The 17,731-nt window shown below is 31.2% G+C and overlaps 1 protein-coding gene across 1 annotated transcript; it reads left to right on the forward strand.

The window, feature by feature from the left end:
• Positions 1 to 9,797: 9,797 nt before the first annotated feature.
• On the forward strand, positions 9,798 to 15,849 carry LOC139491312 (para-nitrobenzyl esterase-like). The gene is made up of 4 exons (XM_071278931.1): positions 9,798 to 10,532; positions 12,939 to 13,257; positions 14,338 to 14,409; positions 15,199 to 15,849. Exons 1-4 carry the CDS (start codon positions 9,909 to 9,911, stop codon positions 15,795 to 15,797), a joined length of 1,614 nt encoding a protein of 537 aa, XP_071135032.1. The 5' UTR covers positions 9,798 to 9,908; the 3' UTR covers positions 15,798 to 15,849.
• The last annotated feature ends 1,882 nt before the right edge of the window (positions 15,850 to 17,731 follow it).

Consider the following 17,731-nt stretch of genomic DNA (forward strand, 5'->3'; position numbering starts at 1 on the left):
TACAAGTTCCCAAAGAAAGAAATATTCTGGAATATTATTTCCACAGGAATAAATATTACAGTATAAGTTGCTAATGGAATAAATGGTATAGAATATTTGTTCAAACAGGAATAGGTATTATGACATTGTTTATAACAAAGTTTCCAGTGGAACTTCTGTTAGGCGAAACAAATATATGTTGACAGTTATACTATAGATTTCTTTCAAATTTTCCCCCTTTTTGAAGGCAAAATAATTGATTGTGTACAGGGTTTCCGCTGGCGGTCGCCATTTTCGCAATTTGCGAAAAAATAATAATTGTGGCGATTAAAATTCGTCATTGGCGAAAGAATTTGGCGAAAGAAATATATATATCGATTTATTTTCAGCCATCTTGTTTATTTACTTTTTCCGGTTTCTCTGACTTTACCGATCAGACAATACTCAGAATTCACCTTGAACTCGTTAAGATTTTGACAGAAAATCAATAATCAGCTGATTGCATTTATAGCTATAGACATCAAAGGACTAATTAATAAAGGTGTTGATTGTATGATATGACAAAATGATATGGTTAAATGACTTCTATCACATGTCACAAAAGAGATTTATTAACCACTTCGCGACGCACGTGTTTGAAACAAAATGTTTACGCTTCCTCTCCTTCTTTTAATGATAGTCCAGAAAAGAAAACTGTTGTTATGATGAAAAATGATCAAAAGCAAGAAAGGTCTCTGATTTAAAACTTTATCATTTAACTTTCATATAGATAATTGATTTGAGTGGGTACTTTAAAGTCGTTTCAGTGACACACGTGTTTCAAATATATAGTTTTACTTATTTACGATGGTATAGAAAAGAAAACTGTCGTTATGAAGAAATCTATTCAAAAGGTTGGCATGAGAGTAACCCTAATGATAGGGTCAATGTAATGACTACACCTTACATGATGGATCAATTTCAAGTGATAAAATGTTTTGTTTTGTTGTAAAATCCACTTCTTATTTAGGGGGAGGGGGTATGAAAAAAAGGAAATTTTTAAAAGAAAAATACATTTGTGTTACTTGGCGAAAAATTAATAATAAAGTAACGAAAATTATATTGTTTTGGCGAAAGAGGTGGCGAAAAAAATAATTGATCCAGGAGAAACCCTGATTGTGTACATGTAAAATTTAAAATATTATGAATATTCAGGGAATGGACATGTTAAATTTTAGAATATGGCTTAAAAAAGATATAGATCTTTATTTGAAAAATGAACCACTGTAAATTTTTGGCACACATTTGGGATTGGATAATAGTTAGCACATGTAGGGACCGGGTAAATATTAAAATAAAGACTTCATGTGCAAAACTCTTGAAAGGTTTGGTTAGTTCTCACCTGCATGTAAGATTCGTTTTATTGTTGATTGTAAGATATTTCAAACAGAATAAACAAATATAATACTGTAAATTTGGAAACTATTACGTTTATTATTGCGATTTTCTTAAAATGGACAAAAATGCTAGATTAATTGTTGTGATTTCAGATATAACTGCATGAATATATATGTATTATATATTTGAATGTGAGTTCATATTATTTCTATACTCACCAAGTCACATTATTGGCTTTAATAAAAACCTAGCAATAATTTAGGAATTTACATTGATTAAAATAAACAATGCCAAATAGATCTACAGCAAATGTTGATGTATGGTTGACACATGTATTTATGTGATCTCAAATAAGGTGTGGGTTATGTATATTGGTGCTGTTTTATGTGTAGTTTGTGTATTTTTTACTGCATCACACTACATCATAAGTACAAATGTATTCCAAAAACCATATCAAACCAAGGTTGTGATGGATAGAAGAGGGTCTGGTTTTTTTGGGGGGGTCTCTCAATTCTGTATTCTTTAATTTTAGACTATTTTCTATTTGTTATACTTGTTGCCCATTATTCCCTATTCTTTATATTTTAGCACCTCATTATTCTTTATCCTTTTTATTGTTCATTTTTGTCTACTATTTATATTATTGACCCATTATTATCTATTCTGTAAACCCCCATTCACACCCTCGTAGAAATCATCAATTATATATATTATAAGGTTGTGTAAAGTTGTCTCTCAGATACTGTTTTAGAGTAAAATATTGCAGCATCATTAGTTTGAGAAGGGCTGACATTAATGAATTCACTTTGTCATAATTTGGTTAATACAATTTCAACATTGTCTTCCATAATGTAACATGTCAAAAAAAATTATTGCGAAAACAAAAACTGTTTCAAGGTACTGTTAGGATGGTGATGCACACTTTTATTATCAACTGTGGACTTATTTGAAGTAGTTCATGTATCAAACTGTTGTGAGATTTGTTATTTGAATATAGTAAAAGCATACAGAAAATTCTACAAAAGATGCTGCATTAATGATGTAAAAGTTGACTTTTGGTCAATCAAGAGTGGGATAAGAACATCCATTTAGTGCACTCCTAACAAAAAAAATAGTAGTTTCAGGTTGTACTTTTTCAAGATGGGAAATATCACACTTAATTCAGTGGTAGAATCTATACTTATATCTTATAATGCCTATATAACATCACAAAAAATACAAATAGGCTAGATGATTTTGTATAGAAAAAGTACCCTCTGGAAATTAAAAAAACAACTATTTCAAACAGACAAATATAGAATCCCACTTGATCCGGGGCATACAATATATATTTATGTCTAATAACGACGAGGTCGTAAGTTTTTTTTAATTTAAAATGTGTTTATTAAATGAACAATAAAATTAGGAATATGATTTTTTTTCAATTTGTGTTTGCTATGTAGAAAGTTTGTACTATTACACTGGTTTTTGTGGTCGTTTTTTAAGACACTTATGTTATTTATTATATTATATCTAATTTGATTATTTTTTATTTAATATATTGCTCAATTTATGATAGAAATGTAATATATGATAGTCATAATTTTTCAAATTTGCCATTTAATCATTAAAGAAGCTATTAAAGTTAATAAAAAAAAAAATTACTTCATAACAAAATTAATAAAGCTGAAGGTATGATATGGCCACTTATTTTGGTGTCATGAATTCAAAATTAAAAATCTACCAAATAATATCCTTCAAAGGTTTAAAGACATTAGTTGGTTATATATAATAAATTTGAATTTATCTAAACTGAACATATTGGGTGATGGGTAAGTCTAATGTTTTGCATTTCGTGCAAAACTGCAAAAATTTCCTGAATAGTATAATTTTTGGAACTTGTCATTTATAGTTAAATAATATGCAAAACTTAAACCAAAAGATTTATTTGAGATAGATCAATGTAAGTGTTTGTAAGATATCTTTTTAGGAAAGCATTGACTCATATGTGTTTTGTTTCAAAACTATTGTCTCCATGAATTATAGTACATCAAGCATATATGATTTGCATTTAAGGTTTCAAATCCCATTTTTTATATGAATCCAAATGTTTGGAATGCATCAGTCATTATTGTTTAAAAAGTGCATGAATTGATATTGCATAATTTCAAAACATAAAATTTCAACATTTTTAGTATTATACAACACCATAGAAATGATCAGGAAGCAAAGTAACGGCAGTTTACACCTATTTTTTGTGGTTCAATGCTTTTGATAGTTTTGATCATATTTTTGCTGTAACATATCTCCATATCATTTTAAGATGTCTAAAGAAAATTTGGTGTAGGACATAAAAAAAACCATTTCATCTAATAGACAACTTTCTAGCTCGATGCATTTCCGTAAAAAACTCTGGTTTTAGTGAACGTCATTTGTGCGTTTAGAGGCGTTGTCATTTCCATTCCAATGTTGAGCAAGTGGTTGGAAAACTATAATTCTATATTGTACGAATTATTCGGCAAATTGAATTCTCAAAATTGACAATCAGCATTGCTGTCATTAGGGAATTGTCATTAAGTACCTACAGAACAACCATTATTTCTAGTTTATCCTGCACAATGACGATCACTAAGACGCTTGATGAACGTAAATAATGCAGGGATACAGGTGACCCCCTCTATCTGGTAAATGACGTCATAAAGGCGCATATAATTGGCGAGTTTTTTCCGGTGACGGATGAACTCGAAAGTGGTCTATTTGAATATATGTTCCCTATGATATGAACTTTCTAATTTTAATGCCAAATTAGAGTTTATACTCCAATTTCAGGGTCCACTGAAGTGACTGAACATAGAAAATGATGGTGCGAGTGGGGCATCTGTGTACTATGAACACATTCTTGTTTGCAAATATTTCAAATTCTAGATTTATTTATGTTTGCAAATACATTTATTTTATATCAAAATTTACATTATCTCATAAGGTTAACATTATATTCACTATAAATTGTGTTATTATGAATTATTATAGTACTAGTGCTTCCACAAAACACACAGCATTGTTATCTTTGTTACTGTTTTTTTAATTATGTTTTTTTTTATAAATTTTGTGTGCTAGTTAGATTTTATTTTGATTGAAAATAAATGAGATTATTTTTGTAAAATGTTGTAGTATTTATGCCCTGGTTGTGAAGACATTATTTCTCCCCTTTTGTGTTTGTCTTTTTCATCCTGTATCAGGTTAGAATTATGAATAATACCAGAACTTAGTTTTGTGTGCAAGCCAAACCTGCGTTTTGTCTTCAAAAGACTAATCAGTGACGCTCAAATAAAAAAAAAGTTAAAAAGGCCAAATAAAGTAGAAAATCTTTTTGTATTTCAAAAATTCATAAGTTTTGTTAACATTTTTAAAAATTATGAACATGACCTCATCAATGATAATTCATGTCAACACAGACGTGCTGAATACTTGGCTGGTGATCCCCTGGGGGAATTAAAACTCCAGCAGCAGAGTCATCGACCCAGTGGTTGTAAATAAACTCATCATAGATACCAGGATTAAATTTTGTATTTACGTCATGAAATTAGATATGGCATGATTCCCAATTGAGTCCAAAGGAAGCGGATTAAGTTTCTGCTCATTATGATGTGACAATTTCAGATTTATATGACAAATGGCTTCAACACAGAACTCCCACAATGCTGAGAATAGGAATGTGATAATGTCCATTGTGTCCATTGAGCAGGTATGCTCCTTTCATTTAAATCAAGCTATTCGAATTTCCCAAACTGAACATATATTGGGAAAAAATAAAAATAAATGTGATGCATAATAAATAATGTCAAATGTCTTGTATTTCATTTACAATTTTTAGGAAAAGTATCAACATAAATAACAGTGACCTTAATTTTGACCTATTGACCCAGAAACCAATTGGTCATTCTACGTCGATTCATGTACTAGTATGTCTTCTATCTGCATACTTTTAAGGCAAGCTCAAGTTACCTTCAACAACAATTTCAAAAATATTCTATTTTTAACAATAAGACCTTGAACTTGAAAATCAATTGACTTCTCCCCGCTCACCATATCTTCCACCTCTCTGGTTACCATGTAGAAACCATTTCTCCCCTCAAAAGTTATTTTTGGTCAGAATTACAAACATGAACAAAGACATAGGCAGACGGGAAAATATGAAACAGACAGATTGACAAAGCATTGAATGTATGCTCCTAAAATTGTTCCAAGGAAAATGTAAAAGTGTTATTGAGTTTGGATTTTCCACCATTTATTGCAAGTGAAATGTTACTTGAAAGAGGAATATAATAATAAAGCATAAAAATATAGTATATACCACTACACATTTACAGTGCCTGGTGATGTTTCATAGCCTGTTCCGTTTCGGTCCAAAATGGACCCTTATAAGAGGCAGAATGGTTTACTAATGTTTTGTGCTTTCACATTTCCCCCCTCTGATACACATAATTAATATGGCTTCAACTAAAGCTCCATTTCTAAGTTATGTGTTTAGAGACCTCTTATGTTAGTACACCTCTATATTGCATAATGCTGAAGTAAAACTTTACTGGAATTTTCTTATTGTACAATTTAATTCATGGATTATGACAAAAATATAGATATCATTATTCCATAATTACCAGCCAAGCCTGGAATCCTTTTATAAATATGTATATATAGGTATAGTGTCCCTTTTCTACACATTCACAACTTCCTTTGATACGACCTCATAGACAACGATTTGACATAACCTATTGTTGTATGACGTCAGACGAGGGAAATAACAAAAGTGATAACTACGTTCAAACCGGGGTGTAAAACTTAAAAATGCTTTATATGAAAAAATTTCACATTACTCGTATGTTGCTGTCCTCTTATTGTCAAATACTACCTGTAAATTTTCTACATTTTAGATGAATTTGGAAAATACTCTTTTTCATTTTTGGAAGACCAGTTTTATCTATTTTTTTCGAACTGTTTTTTTTTTTTAGTTTTTGCATCCTTTTCTAATATTACAAAATAATTTTTCGGGTTATTTTTTATTCGAAATCTTTCATGATTTTGCAATAAAATGTTTAAGTTAATTATTTCATTGTTTGTTAAACATAATGGATACGTCCACTTGTTATTCATCAACCAAGTAGCTAGTACTTTGACACTGGCATGATCTAAAACAATTTGAACCTTTCTAACAGTGTTAACCCCTAAGGGGGACCAGGGAAAAGAAATATGTTCATTATTGTCCTTTTCAGACCAGCAGTTAAACCCTTGCCAAAGTGGGCTTCCATTTGGCACGTCTGTTCAGAATGGAATGTATAGAGAGTGCCACATTCGCTACACATTGTAAACGCCCGCGACAGCTCTTTAACGTTAATTGCTTGTTGCAAGGCAACATATCTGTCCTTATTCAATATACCCTTATTTTCAGTGGCAGCCTTAATTTCTCGACCTTCATTCCGAACGTTCTCTGTTAGATAATTTGTAATTTTTGATTTTTTCTATACTAAACATGCATGAAATATTAGCCACTGGATGTAAAGCGCCAACTATCAATTATCTAAAATTGTTCGTTTTCAAATATTTATAATTGTAAAGAAACTTCTGTTTTAACTCTACCAGTCAGGTCCTTTTGGTCTTAAAAAGTTTCGGTTCTTATACATCCTTGGTTTTCAAATATTCTAATATTTAAATCCTTTTCCTTAGTTTTCTTGCTCGTATGGTTTTTCGTTACTGTACTACACTTCTATATATGTATAAATCCAAATACGGGTTCGATCCCTAACATCACTGAAGAAACATTTATTGTCGAAATCCGGATATGTTGTACAAATTTGTGCACCAAATGTTTCCGATATACTATCTTTTCCGGAAGTTTATTGTTTATCTGTTTGGCATAATATTTATGATTAAGATCCATATTACATCTGGTGATCGAACAATAGGTTTGAACGTAGTTTTTAAATTAGACTTGTTTATATTTTTTTTCGTATGGGCTTGTATCATATTTTTCCTCCGGTTTATAAAATCGGCCTTTCATCTTGTTTTGACTCTTAAAAATGCAAGAGTATATCTTGAATTCAGGTAAATTATATGGCCTTCCAAATACCGTTTTGACCCCTAACATCACTGAAGAGACATTTATTGTCGAAATCCGTATCTGGTGTACAAATATTTGCACCTCATGTTTGTGGTATAACACCTTTGGCCCAAGTTTATTGATTTCTGTTTAGAATAAAATTAATATTGAGATCCATCTTGTTAATCTAGTGATCAATATATTTGGCAATCGTCAATGGCAGTCAACAGGGCGTAATAACATTAGCTGTTTGACCTGTTAGTCAAATGCGTTTTGTTAAAATATACTTTTCAATTTTTAGTCATTTGGAAAATGTTGCTTTTGCTGGATTTAGATCCTTCAAACAATAAATGTGTTTTACATGCACACGTATACAAATTGCGTTTTCTATCCAACGCTATCATAGGTTTGAACGTTGTTAACAATTTATATATATGAAATAGTATTGAGAACCAAATCAAAGGTAGTATGACATACGATTGAAAAGATTATGAACCCCTCTGCTTGGTTCTGAAGACCGTTTGAAAAAATTATACAGTGATTTTTTATATTATATATCCTAATACTTTAGGTATTGAAAAGTTTTTAAAATATGTTTTTCATAGCAGGAAGTGATCACTAAATTGAAATGGACATTATTATTTCTTTTTGTGTTTGTCTATTTATCACTTGTTCATCCATGTTTTGACATATTGAGCCACAAATCAATTGCCTTTTCTACTTCCGTAATGTATGTCTTCTATCTGCATAATTAGTCCCCTAACGACGAAGTCGAAAGGGACTTAAGGCTTGCACTCTGTATGTTTGTCTGTCCATCCATCGGTCCAGCAAATCAGTTGTCCAGACTTTCTTTCTTCATGCTTGAAGATATTGATTTGATATTTGATGTATTGTTTTGTCATGACAAGTTACAGGTCTTGTTCGTTTTTTCGAGATTTTAACTTTTCTCCTAGATCAGTTAAAACCTTTTCCCTAGAATAAAATGTTTGATGAAATACTTATTATTAACTACTACATTTCTGTTCAAACTCATTTTTTTTTTAACTTTCCCTAGAATTAAATTTTTGATGAAATACTTATTAAGTACTAGATTTCTGTTAAATGGGAAATAACTCATTTTTTAAAAGATTTGTAAAAAGCATTGTGTTAATAAGTTAAATGACGTTTTGGATTTTTTCCTTTTCTTTTGTAAATTGTTTGAAAAATTTAATGGTAGATTTGTTAGTTGTTCTAATTTAGTTTACTCCATGACAAGTTATAGATCAAGTTAGAATTTAGTTCCATTACATTGATTATGTAACCGGTAAGGGACTATGTATTGCCATGCACTACTCACAGAATGATTTATTTCATTAAAATCACACCAGGCAAGCACAAATTACCATCGACAAACAATTTCAAAGATATTATATTTTTTATAATAGCGACCTTGAACTTTGACTTATTCACCTTTTACTTGAAAGCAAAATATAGTGATTTCTAATATATCATATAATTCTTTAAGTACTGCAAGGTTATGGTCATATTTTTTGTCAGTATAGTATTAACAAAATGGAAAATATTGACATCTTTTTTTTCAGCTGCGATAACACATGTTGCAAAATTAACATCCTTACATTTCAATCCTGAGGTATAAAAAAATAAGCAGCATTTTGGCATGTTCAAGATTATTATAAATAAAAAAATTGATGTTGCTTTTATTGTTATCGACATAATTATTAGTACCATAGACTTATATACCTCTCAATTCGGGTAAAACGATACATCCTTAGGGACAAAAAGAACATAATTGTAAAGCCGTGTATAGTATTCTAACACAAATGGAAAACATTGGCACTTTGTTCACATTTCGCAATTTCAAATAAAATTGAGAATGGAAATGGGGAACATGTCAAAGAGACAACAACCCGACCACAGAACAGACAACAGCAGAAGGTTACCAATAGGTCTTCAATGGCAGCGAGAAATTCCCGCACCCGGAGGCGTCCTTCAGCTGTTCACTTTATTTACTTTAATGATTTACATTTCATTCTGAAGTATAAAAAGTACACAATTATATTTTAAATTTAAGATGAATTCATTTTAGAAAATAAACAAAAAAGGTAGCGTCACTTTGTTTACATCTAATAGATATAAAAATAAAATGGGTGATATATCACAGTTCTTGTTATAGTGTACAAAACAAATCGTAATAGATCGTAATGTAAAACCAATACAAAACAAAACGATTTTTTTCGGTTTTAAGAATTTGAAAATGACATCAAAAATGTAAGGGACTGATAGATATATGTCTCTTTGGCAACCATACCACATCACCTGATTATTATATTTATATTTATACCACTGTCAAGGTTTTAACTTGGTAAAGACACTTTAACGCGTGGACAGATTATTTAAGTGCATGTGACACAATTTTCCTGATAACAATAAAGTACAAGTGTCATCGAGATTTACAATTATAGATGTGTAACAAAATATAATGGATGTCTTAACATTAATATATCTCATATATATGATATTTGTGAATAGCGGGGTTTCTCAACAACAACCTGTGGTATTAACAGATTGTGGTCCTGTTTTAGGAACTAATTCCACAACCTTTGTATTCAAGGGAATACCATATGCCGTTCCACCTTTACGTGATCTACGATGGACTCCTCCACAGGCCCTGAGCAAAACTGGTGGAACATGTTGGGCAGGAACATTCAATGCATCAACATTTGGAAACACGTGCATACAACGAAATGAATACAATCAAAGTGAAATTATAGGTAGTGAGGACTGTCTCTATCTCAATGTATGGACGCCGACGCTAAACACCAGCGCTAATTTACCAGTCATGGTGTGGATACACGGTGGAAGTTTGCAGTTATCAAATGGAAACAGGCCGACTTTTAGCCCAACTGCAAAGCTTGCAAACTCGACAAACGTCGTTTATGTTAGCATGAACTATCGTCTTCATGCCTTCGGTTTTATGGCTTTGGATATTTTGACAGCGCGATCGGTACATAAAACCTCTGGAAATTATGGATTCATGGATCAGCAACTTGCATTTCAATGGGTGCAACGGAACATCAAAAACTTTGGCGGGAACCCTAATTTGGTAAGTTAAAGCACTTTAATCAGTGTAAAAGAGAAAATCGACGATAATCGGTATACGGTAAGTTAAGGGTTAAGCTTGATTAGTTATTGGTTGTGTAATGTCGAGTTGCCAATGTTACAACCATATACAATAGAAAGGATGAAAAGCTTGTTTTATAAAGAGGTAAACTAATGAATGTATAGTAAATAAGCTTCGTTCTACTTCACGTTAAAGCAAAGAACATTTATCTTATTAGAGGGAAAATCTTTAAAATTAAGTTTGAATTACATAGTTATTATAACAAAGGATCAAACCAAGACAGATAATGCATGCTTTATTACAGGTTTTACTGTACTTGCTTTTTTGGATTGTGGCATTAGTCTAAAGTCTGAAAGAGAATATCAATCTGATCTTTCTGAATTGTGACTGTTAAACCTCAGATGAAACATTAAACCACATTATCAATGTTAGTATACAATTAACCAAATAAAGGCCTGGTTTACTGAAACATGCAATTTTTTTAATTTTTGAAACAGAAAAAAGGTATACAATGAAACGTCGGAAGATACTGGTGTAACCTAACGCTACTTACTGGAAGACATTATCCAAAATAAAAACGTTAGAACGCACGTTTTTTTTAAGATGGCTTTATAAAAATAACGGATTTTATGAGCGAAATTTATGAACTTTAAATTCTTGTTTTCTCAAATAATATATTAACAAATAAAAAATAAATAATTGAATTGAAACTATTTGTTTAAAAAACATTTTAATTACAAAATCAATCGATTTTTTTAAGTACACTACGCACTGCTAACATGGCTAATGCACTCATTTATACACTGCAGAATGTCGAGGCGAATAGAATACGATATATATAGCATAACAATGCCATTAAGTTCTGCACAAATATATACAATTTACAAAGGAAGCAGCGGAAACAATAGCTGTTTTCTTATCTATGATTTTGTATTGTATTATAAATTCCAGAAAACACTGCATGCACTTCCGCGAGGAATTATTGCCCCTCTCATGAATCAATATTGAGCTTTTACCTAAAACATTTGAAGTTTTCTCAACAAGCAACAAAAATAACCCGTATTCTGAAACGTCTGTGAAAACCGCAATAATGACATTTGACGTAAATTTTGTATAATTTGTTACTTAACGTTAAAATCGTATGTGGGGACATTGTATCGCACATTATAGTTTTATCCGATATCTCGTATTTTAGATTAAATTTATGAGAATTAACTATCAAAATAGAGATAACTTTTTATACTTTTTACCTTATACTTTTATTTATGTAGCGAAAACCACTATATTAAATAAATATCATGACAAAAACAGAAAAACGTCATCCTACGTCAATTGGGTTTGAAGGGGACAAATTGTCGGACATTGATATTTGACTCGAATAAAAAGAATTCGTTATTAAAATCACTGATTATTGCATTAGGCGAAAGTGTGAGCTTTGTACAAAATACTAGTTTAATAATTTATTTACTTACGACATGGTGATTGCTCTGGTGTCCCTTTTTTTTGGACAATTTAGAAAAATGACGGCAATTTTTGTGCATGGGACACATAATTTGTATCATCTAGATCCTTTTTTCTCGAAATTCCGTCTTTTCAAAGAAAAAACCGAAATTACATCATCGACCAATTATGTCATGCTAGTTCTAGACAGCTAGACTTTTGTATCGTTTGGTGGAATTTTTTATATGGTTTTAACAATATTCCGAATTTCCCAAAACTTAAAGTGTAACGCGGGACAAGGAAATGATATTAAAAAATGAAGGTTTAATTGATTTTCACTTAATGAAAAAAATCTGTTACATATACAAAATTGCAATATTATGAAAGTAGAATATAAAAGCTTTAAAATGATATATTATAACACTTTAGAAGATCACTTTTAATGTTTATTAATCAATGACTTGAATGTGTCTTGTCCGCGATTTCACTAAAATGACACCAGTATCGTGCGACGTTTCAATGAAATTGAGAATGGAAATGTGGAATGTGTCAAAGAGACACCAACCCGACCATAGAGCAGACAACAGGCGAAGGCTACCAATGGGTCTGCAATGCAGTGGGAAACTCCAGCACCCGTGGGCGTCCTTCAGCTGGCCCCTACATATAAATATGAATACTAGTTCAGTGAAAATGGGCGTCACACTAAACTCCGTATTATACACAGGAAACTAAAATTAAAAATCATACAAGTCTAACAAAGGTCAGAGGCTACCTTTATCATTTCTTTTTAATTTACTTTATAATAATTACTCAAATTTCTTATTTTCGTTTTATCAAAGGTTACCTTGTATGACAGTACAGGATCAGTATCCTTTTTACACTTATTGATATTCCTTAAATACTAAAAAAAAAGCATATTTATTATCTCTAACTTTATTTTTGTTTCAGGTTACCGTATTTGGTCAGAGTTCAGGCGGAACTAGCATTATAGGTCTTCTTGCATCGCCATTGTCAAAGGGACTATTTCATCGCGCATGGATGATGAGTGCGTCACCTGTTTACAATAAAACCCTAGTAGAAGCATCCAAAGATAATTTAGTGTTTCTGAAAAACATAGGCTGTTCAGATACAAATTGTCTGGTGAATGTACCAGCAAATGACATTATTCATGCAGTTCCATGGAACGTCTATCCTTATTGGGCTATGTCGGATCAGATGGACTTGCCAGTGCGTAACTACTTTGATGGGGCTATTTGCATTGTGGATGGTGAGTTAAAATTTTACTGTCATATCTTACCTGAATGATACAGTAGATATTTGACTCATTAATTGTTTATTTTTTTGTTGTTGGCTCGACGTCCAGTCTCAAAAATGCCATGCGTTTTCAACTTATCTAACGAGTATCCAACCGAACAATCCACGAATGCACGAATACGTAGCGCATACATGAGTCATCAGTTGTTTAGTCACGAATTAAATATTTGAGATATTCAATTTTTATTATTTCTTATTACATTAACTTTTAATGTAAATAATGTCAAAATTTAAATCATAGGAATTTTATTGTTGTCTAGGCGTTATCATTTCGTTTTGATAAAACTCCTTTTACATCTTCTTGACATCTATTGTTTTATGGCGTACGATGAGTGAAAATCCATGGTTTATTTCACGTGTAAGATATTCTTTTTTTTTCATTTGGTCGTGGCTTGTTATTTGTATCTTGCATGACGAGAACGTACTTGTTTAACGCAGCATATTATGAATAATTCATTTATAGCAATGTAATACAACATTCTGATATTTCTCATTGTCTTTTGTTGATGACTAAAAAAGACAACTTTTATTGCGCACAATAGTTTTTTTACTTCTGGTTTTCGCAATTTTACCCTTTCTGGACCCATTATCTTTATGTATGGTTGCCGATGATTTCAGTAGGTAATTGTCTAATTTCAGAGTTCTTGACTAAGTTGAAGGTCATAACTTTCATTTCTCTGGATTAATAAAAATTTGCTCACAGGTGAAAGCGAAATGGCCGTGACAACTTTATATTAATTTTTTACTACGCAAATGACCCCGAGAAAAAAAAAATTTGTTTCACCCTCAGCTGTCACTATATGTATAATACTATAATTTAAAGAAAAAAAAATGTTTTCTATTTGTCGCCAAAAAAATAGATTGTTTTTCGCCGAAAAAACCCGAAAAAAAGGTCCTTACCTTAGCCCCATCCCCCAGCTAATCAAATGGTTGCTGCCTAACAAACTGATAAAAGATGGTGTGATATAATGAGTAAAATTAAACGAACTTTTATTGTTTTTGTTGCAAATAAAATCATGCTAATTTATTCCAGGATATGTCGTACCCGAACCACCGTTTGAAATGTGGAAGCAGGGAAAAGGGATAGACGTCCCCGTAATTGTTGGTTCGTAACTACATATATTAAATTATTATCGTAAGTGTAACTTTGTTCAGGAATATGATACATTTGTGGCGCTCTTAGATGTGTATACTTATACAGATACAATAATTAGTCGTCTTGTGATCTTAAACCAATTTTGACATTTTATCTGATTGTGGAATCAAATTGCATGTGATAAGTATCATGCATGCATAGATGGGGGAGCTTATACTGTAGACGCCCCGGTTTTGCTCCTTTTTCGATTTACTGTGGATTCATAAATTATTTCGTGGGTACCAATTTTCGTGGATTGGGAAAAAACTTACAATTTTGCAAAGCCAATGTTAAATTTGCAATTCGTTGAACATTAGAATTCGTGGTTAACCTGCACCCACGAAATCAACGAAAATTGGTATACAATGAATACTTATGAATCCGCTGTTTGCGTTTTTAATATACAGATGAAATTTGCTTACATCCATTTTTTTTATGTTCAACCTGTATTTTTTCTTTCATCCAAGTGATGCAGTGGCAAAGTTCATAAATTGCATTAGTAAGTGAAAACACAACAGTTATCATATTAAAACTAAATAAAAGGTGCACACTAGCATTATATTGTTACGATTGTGAAATTACATTAACGATAACAACTTTAGTGGACAAAATGCGCCTTTCGACAGTTAAGCGGATACCAAATGGGTTCTACTTAATTTCTTAAGTCATTTAATTATCCTTACATAATTTAATCAATCCGATCGCGAAAGGAATAGAAAAAAAGGTTATTTAACCGTCTCATGGATTTATGTTTTGAAGGGACAACAAGTCAGGAAACAGACCTTCACCCATCACATTCAGATATAAACAGTTGGACATGGGATACCTATCACAAATACGTCCACACGTATCTCGACACTTTTCCTGGAAACATTTCTACCGAAGCTTTAGCCCTGTATCCAGATGGTGTAGAAAGCGAAGAATACCAATACACATCGATGACGTCAGATTTAAGAGTAACCTGTCCCAATAATATCATGTCAGATATACTCAGCAAATACTTCAAATCTCCAGTTTATAGATACGTTCTTACTATTTGGCCATCCCAGCCCGTCAATGTAATGGGTATACCATACAAGGCTAAGTACGCATGCCACATGTGGGACGCCATTGGATTTTTTGGCTCCATCAGCAGCTACTATAAACCTACAAAAGGTGATAAAAGTTTTGAAAAATCGATTCAGAAAGAAATGGTCCATTTTGCCACTACAGGAAAACCATATACACAAAGCTGGAAAACGTATCCAACAAACACTGGTCTTCTTACTACGAACGTGACAGTTGTATCGTCTTATCATGCTGAAATGTGTACTTTTTGGAAGGACAACGATTTTTTCCGCTACGCCTGGATAAACTAAAAAAAAAAGTTATTTCATTATTTACTCTCTATAATTAAATAAAATGATCAATATGACCAGTTACTTTTATTTCAGAGTTAAAGAAATTAAGGAGATATTAAAGGACAGTAACAAAAAACTATTTGAGAAAAAATAACCACATCGTCTGAAAATTGAGGAAGACAATGATATTCATTTGCTGTTTTTCACTTGTGCGTAGTGATTTTTTCGAATGAATTTGATATATCAGTTATTTCCAAAAGAATAAACATTCAACAAAACACTATTTCAAACACTACAGAATAAATAAAAAAGAACTCTACGAAAAATAGAAACTGACCTTTGATAGCATACGAATTTTCGCCCTTATTATATGAAATTTACATTGTGTCCCCGCATTCAATTTTTTTGTATAGATCAACAAGGCTTGTTTTGTAGAAAGAATAAAATTTTAAAACGGAATAAATATAACGTTAAGACGGCGTTATTATGCAGATTGTCGTTTTTCTTGTTTTTTTTTTACATGCACCACTTAATATTTACACAGCGAAAACGAACCTGGCGACCTGATAATATAGGAGAGTTTAAAAAGATTTTTTTCCAAAAATAGTATATTTGTTTATTTTGATCTATAGACATAATTTCAATTAATGTCGATTTTAAGTGAAAAGTGCATTTTTGCCCAAGTTTCGTACATCGACCCGTTTATATATGTCTATAGAAATTGTCTCTCTGCAAGTACAACTGCTTTACTGATCATTTTCCAAATACTCAGGTTCCGCTCAATGTGTTGCAAATGTGAACAAAATTTTCAGAAAGGATTTGAAAATTTAACCAGTACTTCAAAGCAATGCAATTACTCCAATCACTAATTACTTTTCATAACAATTTACTCAACATTAAATAAAATGCAATTAAGAATTTTCACATATTCAATTCAAATTTAATCAAAAAATTATCATTCTTGATTGTTTTAATAAAAACAAAGCTTCTGAATGGATGATTCGTATGTTTGTTCTAATAAAATTTTCTCAAAACTAAATTAAAGATTTTCATTGGCAATATTGTTTATTATACGGTATATAAATGTAAAATTGAATTTTTAATTATTAATAGAGAACAAAACATGTATGGTACAAGAAGAATAAAATAAAATATTAAATTTCAAAGAAGACAATCTTTCCTTGAGTTTTTTATATTTCATTTATTTCTTATTTCATTTAAAATGTCTTAAATTTACTTAATTTAAGTTACTAAAAAATCAGAAATAAAAGTAATAAAAGGAAACTCAATAAATATTCCTCTAAAATTAGTATATACGTTCTTTTTATTGCTACTTTCCTTTATTTTCATACATTGATTAAGTTTTAATAGTGAAATGTTCAGTACCAATTATATAATTTAATAGTGATAATGAGTTAATATGTTCCAATAAACAAAATAATCATTACCTCACACTTCAGTTATATTGTTAATTCGGTTGTTGTTTACTGACACGTGCCCATTACATAATTAATCATTAAGAGATAATGAAATTATATTACGGTAAGAACACTCTGCATTTAACAGGCTTGTGACTGTCTTGGTTTACCAAGGCTGCATTACCAGCACCAATAATTATAATAATGAAAAAAAGAACACAAATAAATATTTACAACTATATACAATATGTACATCCTATGTAAGTTTTCTGTGAAAGGGTAATAATGTTCAATGTTTTATGTACATGTGTTTCCCTAAATGATAACACGTCTGCTGCATATTTGATTAAATTCTGTTATTACAAATTATATCCATACGTGAAAAAATCATAATGGACTTTTCAACTTTATCATATTATATAGTTAGGTTAAAGATAATTCCTATTTGAAGGTTGTTTTGGTAGTAGAAACACACCGGGGGGTATCAGGATTTTTAAATGAAAGACCGACAGCAGGACTACATATTTGGGTCAA

The sequence above is a fragment of the Mytilus edulis genome, chromosome 10, assembly GCF_963676685.1.
Source record: "Mytilus edulis chromosome 10, xbMytEdul2.2, whole genome shotgun sequence".
NCBI lineage: Eukaryota > Metazoa > Mollusca > Bivalvia > Mytilida > Mytilidae > Mytilus > Mytilus edulis.